Genomic DNA, 13030 nt, shown 5'->3' with positions numbered 1-13030 from the left:
ATTTCTAACCCAGCACGATCCCGCAGATATGGATTTATGTTCACAAATGGAAAATGGTAACGAGAAACTCATTGAAATAGTTCATGGAAACGGTACAGCTCTGATGGAGGAAGAATCTTGGAGCAGCACAAAATGTAAGTACAAGGACTGTGTCGAAGCCGCGCAAAACCAGGGTGAATACTGCTCCAAACACTGCGAAGCTAAAGCAGTGGATGAAGGTGTGTTTCGTAAACCGGGCTTGCCCCCCTCTGCGTCCAAGAGACCCTCCACTGCCAAGGTCTTTAGCTCAAGTAGTACTTCACGAATTGCTAATCTTTCGAAGTCTTTGGAAAGTACCTCCGCACCGCCACCGGCCCTCAAACAGAAGTCAAACGGGGTGCCATCTGGTTTGAAAGTCCCACAGCCAGCCTCTGTGTTGTCTCCAAAGCCAGTGGGTGAGGTGAAGAGTTTGTCTGATGTTCTCCGTCCTCAGACTCTGAATAATTCCAACAGGCAAGGTTACAAGCTTACCTTTGGCGAAAGCAGATCTTTTTCGGCTTCCTCTGCGGTAAACGTTCTCTTGTCCTCACAGTCTATCTCGGACACCTTTGTTAAAGAGGTCTTAAAGTGGAAGTACGAAATGTTTGTGAACTTTGATCAGTGTGGGCCCCCCACCAGCCTTTGTCAGTCCATCTCAAGACCGGTGCCTGTCAGATTTCAAGATTGTGGAGATTATTTCAATGTTTTTTTCCCTTTGATGATACTGAATACTTTTGAAACGGTAAGTATGTTTTAATTGTATACCTGCCCAGACTTTGAAGTTGCCGCTTTTTTTTTTTTTTTTTTTAATGTCGGTAGTAATTAGAGTACAGTTAAAATAACTGATCTCATTTTGATTTAGATGTAGCTCTTAGATTGTAATGTTGAACGGCTGTTTGTGCCGGACGCTGTTCTAGATGCTGATGAGACAGAGGAAGCACTTTCTTAATCACTGCCCTTCTGGAGCTTACAGACACCCTTCGGAGTGCTAATGAACCAACTCCAGAGGTAGCACAGGAGTAAGTGTTTTTTGATACAGAGATAAGGGAATCCTCAGAGGAGATAGTCTCCCTTCTGCATTTATTTTTAAATTAACATAGACCATTAATGAAGTTTTCTTGAGTCGGCACAGGGTGTATTACATTGAACAGCATGAAGCAGTAAATTCTGTTTTTCTCTTTATATATCTGTCTTCCGGTTTCTCACTCGTCCTGGTAGTTGCTCTGTCCCTTTAGCTGCCTCCCTTACCTCCCTCAACGCAGCCCATTCGGTTCTTCTGCCTTCCTTGCTCCCCCCTGACCGGGATCGCCCGATAAAATACAAGATTCCTGTTAGAGAATCCGCCCTTCAGCTTTGGCAGGTTCTAGCACCAGATCCTGAAACTCAGCGATTCTTTTTTCCAGCCGTGTCCAGGCTACCACTGAGCCCACCAGAGGCATCCTTCATCCCGTCAGTGTTTCTGGTCTCTAGCGTTTCTTTTTGATTCTTGGAATTTGCATGCTCTGCTTTTCCCATTAAACTCTTAGCATAGTAATTATGGGGTTTTCGTTTTGTTTTGTTTTGTTTTAATTCCTTGTCTGGTCATTCCCGCTTTCCGGCCACATCTGCCTCTGGTTCTGGTGCTTATTCAGTCTCTTCAGACTGTGGCCTGTGAGTACACCTTACAATTTTTGTTGTAGGGTGGACATGATGTGCTAGGTGAAGGGAACAGCCAGCAGTAAGTGGGCCCTTGAGTAATGTGGCGGTAAGTTGAGGAGGGGGGATCGTCCCGTGAGCCTGCTTCTGCCTGTGGACTGTGAAGCACACACATGCTTCTCCGTTCCCTGCACGTCCTCAGGTGGGACAGGAGGGCCAGGAGGGGCTGGCAGTTGGTTACTTCTCTTCCCTTCAGTAGTTCAACTCTGGTAATAAAAGAGTTTCTGCAAGATCGAGCCTTTGCAAGATCAGAACGTTCTAGTATATTTCAAAGTGGTGTCTTTCTTCCTCCCTATGCTGGGAGCATGAGGGATGTTCTCCAGTGCTCACTGCGAGGGCCTGGAAGGCCTCCTAGAGGTAAAACTCCGCGAAGCGCGGGGTGCCCCTTATGGCCGGGTGCCCCTAGAGTCCTCGTCACTGAGTTGTCCACACTGAGCCCCTGAGCGGCTTGTCGGTTCCAGTTCAGGGTTTCCTCTCCTGGCGTTAAGGTTTGTGCTCCCGTCATTTGTGATGACGTGAAGGGTTGTCGATTTCTCAGCTTGCTTTTTGTTGATAGGATGAAGTGGTGACTTCCGAGTTCCTCGCGTGCCGAACTGGAAACCAGAAGCCACACGTTGATTTTTCATGTTTCTGTCGCTTGGGATTTTAGGTTCCACATTTCACTGTTGCTGGTTTGGGGGAAATTTTGCTGTTTAGCATTGGCTTTCCGGAATGTTTTTGCTTTCTTCATGCGCTTTTTTGTTGTGTATAGGTGGCACAGGAGTGGATCAGCTCTCCAAACAAAGAGAAGTTCTATCAGTTGCATGTACGGAAATTTCCTGCTGATTATAAAAAGTACTGGGAGTTTGCGGGTAAGTTCTTTCTTCTGTAACTTGGAATATATAATAATTGGAGCTTTCTATTTGGGGAAACCTCATTGTCATTTGAAAAATTTGAGACCTAGGTTTCCTAAGCTGAATTCGTAACTTCTTCCAAGCATGTTTAAAGGCTTCGTTAACGAGGTTAGTTACTGGGACAGTTATGAATATAAAGTTCGCGGTTTTAACCATTCTGTAACTAAGCACAGGCCAAGGTGGAAGCCGGACATGGAAGAGAGGGTGAGTGAAGGGGGCTTGACAACGTTGGGGCGGGGAGGGGGGGGTGTTGTAAACAACAGGTGTGTTGTTTATAGTTGCTCAGCATTACAAGCACTCAGAGTAAATCTCTATGCCAGGTCAGAACAGTTGCACGTGTTAAGACTTTTGGTCCGTATTTGCCTTTGCCTAGTGAAAGGAGCATCATTTTGACTCCTACCATGAAGTGTAAAGATAGACATCTCCCTCATGTTGCGAGTTTAAACTTCTTTTCCCCAGTTTTATGTATGAAAAATGTATCTCATTTGAGTTTATAGGGTTTGTCCCAAATCTTTTCTGATCATTTGTATTCTTCAAGGGGGTGTGGGGATAAGTGTCTTTTCATGCCCCTTGTCCTTCTTTCTGTTAGGGATGTTGTTTTCTTCTTATAAGTTTGGGGTGTTTGGGTTTTTTGCTTTTTTTTTTAATTATGATTTTACTGTTAGACATTTTTTTCAGTAGTTTTAGCCTGTGTGTCAGGTCCCCAAGACCGTCCCCAGGTTCAGTGATTCGCTAGCATGACCCACAGGAATTAACATACACCCATGCTCGTGGCTGTGACTCTGATGGTGAGAGTCTACAGAGCAGACTCAGCAAAGGGGAGCACGTGGGGTGAAGTGTGGACGACGCCAGGATCAAGCCTCTGAGAGTCCTCTCCCGGTAGAGTCACACAGGGTCTATTTAACTTTCCCAGCAATGAATCGTAACAACACATGGCATGTGAAATGTTACCTACTAGGGAAGCTGTTTTGTTTTGGTTTTTAGTGAAAAGAAATTTTTAATGTTTATTTTTGAGGGAGAGGGAGAGTGCACAGTGGGGGAGGGGCAGAGAGAGAGGGAGACACGGAATCTGAAGCAGGCTCCCGGCTCTGAACTGCCGGCACAGAGCCTGATGCGGGGCTCGAACTCACCGACCACGAGATCATGACCTGAGCCAAAGTCAGGCACTTAACGGAAGAAGCCACCCAGGCACCCCTCAAACTCTTAAACCGTGAGATCGTGACCTGAGCCAAAGTTAGTTGCTGAACCGACTGAGCCACCCAGGCGCTCCCCTTACTAGGGAAGCTTGTTAGAGACTCAGCGCCCCAAATACCCTCTGCCTAGCCTAAATTCGTGACTTCCAGAAGGAAAGCAGGTGTTTGGCATAAACCGTATTCTTTTTGCAAACAGTTTAGGTGCAGTTTAGGCTGACATTTCGTCAGCAAATGACAGTCCCAGAACCTGGGGTCACAGGTGCCAAGGGCCACTCTGGTAAGCAGACCTAAGGATAGCAGCCTCGGGCATGCCACGTTAACTCTTAGACCGCATCTTATGAGCTGTGTCACTGTGATGTTTCCTCTGTGTTTCTGTGAGGGCATTTTTGTTGAGTCCCATATCCAGAAGTGGGTTGCGGCGTCTCGGTATGTGTGTGTTCAGGTTGCATAGGTAGTACCCAGCCTGTTGTACGGCACTGGCCCCCCCCCCCCCCCCCACCAAGAGTGTGGGAGAGTAGGTCTTTGCCAGTACGTTTGTACTGATTGTCGTTTACTTTTAGCCATCGTGCCGCGTTTCGATTGACGGCCTTGTGTGGTTTTATTTTGCCCTCTCCTTGTTACCAGTGAGAGGTTGAGCACCTTTTTATATATTTAGCAGCTGCTTCAATCATCTGTTTTGGGAAGTGCCTATTCAAGTTTCCTGTTAATTTTCTGTTATCTTTTTCTTATTGATTTGTAGGAGTTCATTACGTAATTTGGATCCACGCCATTCTCTCAATTTGGCTTGTGTTTTGACTCCACAGATGTCTTTGAAAGTCATAGTTTATTCTTCTCGAGAGTTTCTTTTATGTACGTCTGGATGTATGTAATCTTTACACCCACCGTGGGGCTTGAACTCACGACTCCAAGATCAAGAGCCACATGCTCTTCTAAACAAGCCACCCAGGCGCCCCTAGAATTTATTTTTAACGTAGCAAATGCATCTTTTTTTTTTTTTTTAAGTTAGTGTTCTGTGCCTCATTTAAGAAACCTTTCCCTGCTATAGGGCATAAACATGTTATCTTAACATCTAGAACAGGTGTCACCAAATTGCAGCTTGCAGATCTACCCCATATCCTGTTTTTGTACTGCTCTGGAGTAACTTTTGCATTTTAAAAGTCTTTGAATCGAAGATGGTGAATATGCAACAGACACTTAGGTGTGGCTTGGAAAGAAAAAGTTTGCAACCCCTTTTCTAGATGGCTCATTGTTTTATCAACCTGGAATTTATTTTCATGCATGAATGAGAACATAAGGGCCATATATTGTTTGTTTTTCCGAATGGAGATGTGGTTATCCCAGTGTTCCTTATTTGAAAGGACCACCCTCTTCATGCCCTGCAGCACCGTATTAGCCATAAATCTAGTGTCCGTTTAACTCATGGGTTTTTTTCTGGATTCATTTCTTCTTCATCGGATCATCTTCCTAACCTGTTGCCCATATCACATTGTCTGATTACTCAGTCCAGCTTTATAATAAATTTTTTTTAACTTTATTTATTTTGAGAGAACCTGTGCAAGCAGGGGAGGGGCAGAGAGATGGGGAGGCAGAGATCCCAGGCAGGCTCTGTGCTGTGAGCGCCGAGCCTGACACGGGGCTCGATATCGGGAACTGTGAAATCGTGACCTGAGCGGAAATCAAGAGTCAGACACTTAACTGACTGAGCCCCCCAGGTGCCCCTGTAATGATCCCATAATGCCCGGTGAACAGGTCCTTCTACCTTGTTTTGCCTTAGGAGTGCTTTAGCTGTTCTTGTCCTTTTGTGTTCCCGTATAAATTATTTGGCTTATTTTCAGTAATGTTTTTATAGTTTATGGAGAGATTTTGTAGATTTGTCTTTGCTTTGATTATTTTGCAGGGAGGGGTCATTTGTAACTAAATTCAGGGAATATCTGTAAAAGATACAGACCTAAAAATTTATAATAAAGTAACATTTTATTGCTTAAAACAGTAACAGTAATTCTTTAATATCGGGTAGCTAGTCAGTGTTCAAATTTCCAGTTTCCTCACATAACAGATTTTTTCAGTCAGCTTGAAATAAGATCCATACTGGGGCCACACTTGGACACCGGTTGAAATGTATTAACTATGATTTTCTCCCTTTTGTTCCACTTTGTAATTTATTTGTTGAAGAAGTTGCGTTGTGGATCCTTTAGAATTACTGTCTGTTACTGTCTTGTCGATTATGGTGTTGGTTAAGCACGTTTGCCATTTGTATTCCCTGTAAGTCGATAGTTGTATCTACAGGCACAATCAGATTCGAGTTTGATTTATTATTTTTGGCAAAACTGTTTCATAGGTGGTGGCATGTTCCTTTTTCAGGAGGTGCATGAATCTCTGATTTCTTTCCGTAATATTTACAGCTGTTGATGCGTATTGCCTAGATGAATTTATTAAAGGTACAGAATGCTGTTGTTTTTATTTGATCATTTCTTCATTTATTAGCTGGAATAGTTCTTTTTTAATTTTTTTTTTTTTTAATGTTTATTTTTTGAGAGAGGGAGAGAGACAGAGCGCAAGCAGGAGAAGGGCAGAGAGAGAGGGAGATACAGAATCCGAAGCAGGCTCCGGGCTCCGAGCCGTCAGCATAGCTGAGCCACCCAGGCTCCCCTGCAATAGTTATGTAAAGACAAATTTCTCTCCATTATTTGGTTACTCTGTGGTATACTTCATAAAGAAAGGTAGAAAAGTTATTGACTCTTGATCAGTTTTCAAAATAATGAGTTAATTCACTACAAGCACTGGTGTTGACCATTGTGCTTTTTAAAAAATTTCATAAATACATGAATTTAAGTATACTTGTGTTTCTAACCATTGTAATTCAAGCCCTTTAGATAGGACCCTACAAGTCTTTGAGAGTTGGCCTGCTATCTGATAGGACCAGTATCATCTCTGTTCTTTTATCCCGTCTCTGAACTTGCAGTTGCCTGAGTTAGCCTTAGCATCTTGTACAAGAAAATAGTATCTCGGCACTAATATAACATGAGGAGCATTTGGCTGGCTCAGTCGGTTGAGCGTCTGTCTGACTCTTGATTTCAGCTCAGGTCATGATCCCATGGTCGTTGAGATCGAGCTCCGCATCATCGGGCTCTGCGCTGGGTGTGGAGAGCCTGCTGAAGATTCCCTCGCTCCCTCTCCCTCTGCTCCTCCCCTGCTGGTGCGTGCGCACACACGTGCTCTCTCTCTCTCAAAGAAAAGGATAATATAATGCGACATGATAATGCACTGTATGTATGAACAAGTAACACAGGTAAACAGAAGAAAAGGTTGAAAAAAAGATTGGAGAAGGATACTCCTGCAAATTCAACTAAAAGAAGACTTGTTTAGCTCTGTTAATATCAGACTGAATAGACTGTAAGACAAAAAAGCATTATACGAAAAGGGAATCTTTCATGATGAGTTTTGTTCAACCGAAGATACGACAGTTCACAACACATATGTATCTGAAAATATATTTAAAGAAAAAACTGATAGAAGGAGATTATACTTTTGACACACATTGGAGACTTTGAACCATTAAATCAGAGGTGAATTAAAAAAAAAAACAAACACACCATGAAATGAAATAGAAGTAAATGGACCTAATTATATATTAAGTTTATTACTTTTTGTTTTGGTTAAATACTTTTACTTTTTTCCCATTTTAACATTTCTTTTCATTTTTTCTTCCTGTTACTTTGGAAAGTATACCTCAATTTATACTTCTTTTGCTGTTTTAGAATAGTTAGGCAAAACTTACAACATGTACCTTTGATTTATCAGAGTCGACAGTTTTAATAGATATTTTCAGTGTCTCCATTGATAAGGCAAAACCTTTACAAGACTCTAATGTATCCCCATGCCACTTTGTATGCTCTTGTTGTCATGTATTTTTAATTGTGTTTTTTTTAACTTTATTTATTTACTTTGAGAGAGAGTGCAAGCGGGAAGGTGCAGAGAGAGAGGGAGACAGAAACCCAAGCAGGCTCTGTGCCGTCAGCACAGAGCCCTGTGCGGTGCTCAGACTCAAGGGACCGTGAGAGCATGACCTGAGCCGAAATCTAGAGTGGATGCTTAACCAACTGCGACACCCAGGCACCCCTTGCTTGCGTTCTAAACTGTGTGAAATTTAATCTGTAGCCCCCAGGACAGTCCTTTTTTGCTTACTGATTCTACCAGTTTGTATATTTCTTCTTTCCTTGGGCTTTGCTTATCTCTGGTGTGTGTCATTATCTCGGGAAAGTTATTTATAAAAATAATTGGAGGCCTGGGATGATACTGCCTTCTTCCAGAGAGGATTTCCTTTTGCCTCTACCAGGCTTCTGGAGGCACCTACGTTACGGGATCATCTTAATCCAGTTTTAAGGGATTGTGCTTTTCTGAAGCATCCAGGTGTTTGGAAGCCGGGCCGCAGCCCAGGTCAAGACGGGTTTGGTTCTGCTTCATCCTTGGGTGTGGTCCTTAGTCTCTCAGGGTCCCTATTCTGTGCAGGCCCTGGACGCCAGTTCTTGTCTTTTTAGTCCACCAAGGCCGTCCCAGGTACGGCCTGGCCCGTTGGCTGCCACTCCAAGAATAGTTCAAATGTTTCTAGGGGAAGTACAGGGCTGACTCCAGTGGGTTTCCAGATTCTTCTGGATCTCTCAGCACAGTAACTGTTCACTGTCGTATTTGGTCTCTGATGCTTTCAAACAGGTATTTCTTATCTCACACATATTAAAATCTTGTTTTGCTTCAGTGGTTCAGCCTACTGGATCCCAGTGCCTTGTATTTTAGTTCAGTATATTATTGCTGGATCTGGCGGTTGGTACTGAACTTCTTTATTCTAGTGCTTGCTCTGTTTTCCCAGCCCCAGATAGTTTACAACTGTCCTTTCCCCCTTGTTTGAAATGCCAGCAGTAGGCTCAAAACTCTTACATATCCTTGGATCTGTTTTTTAGAGTTTCTCCTAGGATTTTGAAAACGAGGAACAAAAGAGAAAATTTCTTGGTTAAAAACGAAAACTACAAGGAAAGGAAAGCTATTAACTGCTTTGGAATATTACAATTTTATTTATTTTGGCTTTTTAGCCATTGTTAAGAAACATAACCCTGTATAATCACTATTTGAACATGTTGACTGGCTTAGACCTATTATTTTAAAGTATGTTACAGTTTACTGGTGCTGTAACTTGCTAGAACTTAGTACAAGGGTTTAACACCCTTTAAGTTAATCTTATGTAAAATAATTCTGTTAGAGTAAATGCCGACTTCTTCTTCTTTGATAGTTCATCTTGAGGAATGTGAACTAACTAAACAGCTGCATCCAAAGGAAAATGATTTGGTGTTTTTGGTTCTTGAAAAACAAAATGGAGAGAAGAAGAACACAGAGAGAAATCGCATGCCGGATCTCCACGAATATCACTGCGGTTATGTTCATAAATTTCGCCGCACTTCAGTCAGTAAGTAAATAATGAGACAGTAAAGAGAAATCTGTCACAAGTTCATGTTTTAATTTCCCTCTGAGACGTACTCTACTGGCCACGTTTGTTACGCATGTACCAGACATGCATTTGCTAGCTTGATTATTTGTCATTCGGAGTTTTTTTTTAGTTTTTCTAGATTCATCTGGGAAAGGCCCAGCACTTAACTGCTCTAGACTTATGATTTAAAAGCTTTCTTTTGTAACGTCCTCTCTTTCTGGTACATTCCTTCATCTGTCATTGCGATTATTATTAAACAATGTGCAGACCATCTGTCTTCTATATCTTAAATCACATTCCAGCCTTGGTTTTGTGGCTAATTGTCAATGAGAAGACCAAACATGTAAGTCGTTGCAAGGCGACTTGAAGAGTTTGCTGTTTCCGTCGCTCGCATCCCTTGTGTCATAGGGACTTTTCTCGTGGGAGGAGCAGAACAGGAGTAATGTCAGGTTGATCTAGCAAGGACCTACTGCGTGCTGGACCCCGTGCCTTGTCCTTCCTGCACACGTTCAGCGTCTTCCCCAAGGCCTTGCAAAGCAGAACTCTGTCTTCCCACCTGTCAGGACATCAGGGCTCAGGGATGTCACGTAACTTCTCTCAGGTCATTCTCAGTATTAAATGGTAGGCCCAGAACAGAAACCTGCGTTTGTTTGACTGCAGGGTCGTCCGCGTTCTAGATCGCCTGGCAAGCGGCCTTTTTAACGTTGCCGCTTTGTTAGTCTCAATTATGTGAAGAGAACACGATTTCATCATTCCTTCATTCACCTTCTTCCATCAAATCTTAAAAACTCCTCAGAGTTCAGCGTCCTGCTGCACCTGTGCTGGGCATGCCGCATTTATGTCCTCACTGTGGTCCGGCTCAGTCGTTCCTGTAGATGCATTTAGGGGAGCGGCGGCAGGGGGACGTGGCTTAATCTGTGCTTTTGACTCTCACAAGTAGTGACATTAGCCAAATTTATATTTCTAAGATCGTCTCCCTCCAGACTCCTCGAGCGTCCCAACTATGTGACCTCTCTGTGTGCAGAGCTGTTAGACAAAAAGATCCAAAGAAACGCTCCATTTTCTGCCTGACCTCTACTCCTCTGTTTTTCCATCTCAGTAAGTGGGATGCCTTTTTTTTTTTTTTTTTTTAGTTGCTCAGGCCCGAAACCTCAGTCATCCTGGATCCTTTCTTTCTCTCACACCCTCCATGCACTCCGTCAGCAAATCCTGTTGACTCTCCCTTTGCAAGTATTTAAAATCCACGCCCCACCTCTGCTGCTGCATCCTGGTCCACACGACCGCTAGCTTTAACCTAGATGACCGCAGCGGCCACCGGAGCGGCCTTTTTGTTTCTGTGCTTTTCCCGTGGCAGTGTATTCGTCATCCTGCAGTAAGAGCGATGCTTCTAACGTGTAAGTTTGAGCACCTCGCTCGCCAGCACAGAACCGCCCTGTGGCTTTGCTCCTGACTCGGAACAGGGTTCAGAGCCAGTGTTGTGATCTGCGGAGCCGTGTAAAACGGAGCCCCGTTTTACTCTGTGACTCTGGCGGCACGCGTCTCCCTGCTTCTCCTCCCAGGGCGCTAGGCTTCTCCCCGTGCCTGAGATACTCCAGGCGTAGCTCTGCTTCTTGGGCCTCACAGCTGCTGATTCTTTGCCACTGACTCCCTCTCCCCAGGTAGGGGGAACTGGCGGAACCGTCTGAGTGCGCCCAGCTGCGCGGCGTGCTCCTTTCTTTCAAGTTGCTGCTCACATACCGTCTTATCAGGAAGACCCTCCCGACTCTCCTGTCTACAGTGTCCCCTCCCTGACATCCCCCGTCAGTCACTGTTCATCCCCTTTCTCTGCTTCCTTCATAGTGCTTGTCACTGCCTGATGTGTTTGTTTGGTTATCTGTGTCCCTCTTCTAGAAAATAAGCCTCTTGAGCACAGGAACACTGCCTGAGTCTCAGGAGGCTGTCGGTAAACTTGTGAGTGAATAACTTGAATACTCTATCGTACAAAAAACATAGGTTATAAAATACATCATTCTGAATGCACCATTCTTTGTAGCTGCCCGGCATTATTCACTGACAACTGAAACTGCTTTTTCTCCTTCTTGATAATAGTGCGTAATGGGAAATCTGAGTGTTCCCTTTCCATCCAGACTCAAGATAATTTGCCACTCAGTTTAAATGAACTCGTGAAATGCACTGTAATCAGTTCTCTGGTAACTACACAAAGGAAGTTGAAAGCCATGTCTTTGTTGAGTGGACGGAACCAACTAGCCAGAGCTGTTCTGAACCCAAACCCCATGGACTTCTGTACGAAAGATTTACTGACTACGACGTCTGAGAGAATCGTGAGTGATGGTTTAATAAGAACAGAAAGTCAGAGAATTGCATGTCAGTGTCAGAGCTTCGCGTTTTTGTCTGCTGTATATTCCTGTTGTTGTGACAAAGACGTCCCGCTGTGCATGCACAGTGACACTGTTTCGTGCTTAATTGTCTTTAATACGGCAAAGTATGTGCTGTGTTACTCAGCTCACCTCGAGGAAAAAGGCGTAGTACAATAAAGAAACGAAGCTGTGCCCAAAGACCAGCATTCAAACGTTACATGAGCATCCTACTTAAATGCTCGTCAGCTGATTGCAGTTGAGAAGTAGGAGCAGATTAATAGAGCTGATTTGGCACGTGAATGATGGGGAGTTGGCGGGTGTTGTTGCAGGTACACAGATGGAGTTGCCACTTGGCATCAACGCGGATTTTCTCCCCGTGAGAGCTGTATGTTGGTTCCAGGAAATCAACGCGGACAAAGGCCAGGGAAAGGTGGCGGCGTTAGGGCCGCTGCTGTGTGCTGGGGCCTTCCTGTGCAGTGTGCATTCCCTGATCACCCTCCAGGGGACCCCGGATGTCACGGATGGCCCAGGTGGAGGCTCAGGGAGCTTAGAGCTTTGGAGACCTAGCCTGTGAGCGAAACTGGCTTTGAGACTTAGATCTGACCCCAAATCCATGCTCTTTCACTGTACCGCTTGGGTTAGGAAAGTCTGGGAATGTTTTTTTACTAAGGAAAGAATGAACTAAAATGGGAAGGACCAAAGAATAAATAGAAGGAAAGTGTAGAACAGTTTATTGCGATCATCTTTGTAAGAATCACGAATAAAAATACTGGTGCACTATTTGTAGATGGGCTGAAGCCTGTAGACACTGCTGAGTAACTTCCTTTATGGTAGTGAAAGTGGTTCTTTAGATTAAAGGTGACTTTGGGGTCTTGGTCGATCATAACCGAAGCTTCTGTCTGATAAAGGTTGGAAGACATTCCAGTGGAGGTTTGTCTTCCTCTCCCGTGCCACTCCAGGAAGAGCAACTCATTCCCACTCCTGTCTTTTGCGTAGATCGCCTACTTGAAAGATTTCAACGAAGACCAAAAGAAAGCGATAGAAACTGCATACGCCATGGTCAAACACTCCCCGTCAGTTGCCAAGATCTGTTTGATTCATGGACCACCTGGAACAGGAAAATCAAAAACTATCGTTGGCCTCCTGTACCGCCTGCTGACAGAGGTAGAGTATGTGAGGGCCGCCATTGCTGTTAGCCGAGCGCGTCATTGCCCTTGAATTAACTGACACGTGCAAATAACTGCCAGGGGTCTTTTCCCTGCACTTTTGTGGGTCTTTTCAGCGACCTGTCCTGTGTGACACTAATCTGAAGGGCTGGGATGGTGGCCTTCTGGCTTTATTGTGGGTCACGTCTAATGCAGAGAAACTGTGTGGAATGCATTCCTGGGCTACACTTGG

At 44.3% G+C, this 13030-nt stretch overlaps 1 protein-coding gene across 1 annotated transcript in view; it reads left to right on the top strand.

Annotated features, from left to right (window-relative positions):
• SETX (senataxin) overlaps positions 1 to 13030 on the top strand; it is a 63962-nt gene that overhangs the window by 22111 nt on the left and 28821 nt on the right. Inside the window, 5 exon segments of the mRNA XM_030293936.2 lie at positions 1 to 760; positions 2465 to 2564; positions 9081 to 9254; positions 11364 to 11596; positions 12629 to 12796. Of these exon segments, the coding sequence (XP_030149796.1) occupies positions 1 to 760; positions 2465 to 2564; positions 9081 to 9254; positions 11364 to 11596; positions 12629 to 12796 (1435 nt within the window).

Source organism: Lynx canadensis, chromosome D4, assembly GCF_007474595.2.
Source record: "Lynx canadensis isolate LIC74 chromosome D4, mLynCan4.pri.v2, whole genome shotgun sequence".
Taxonomy (NCBI): Eukaryota; Metazoa; Chordata; class Mammalia; order Carnivora; family Felidae; genus Lynx; species Lynx canadensis.
The sequence above is the reverse complement of the archived record's forward strand: the minus strand, read 5'-3'. Positions and strand labels throughout refer to the sequence as shown.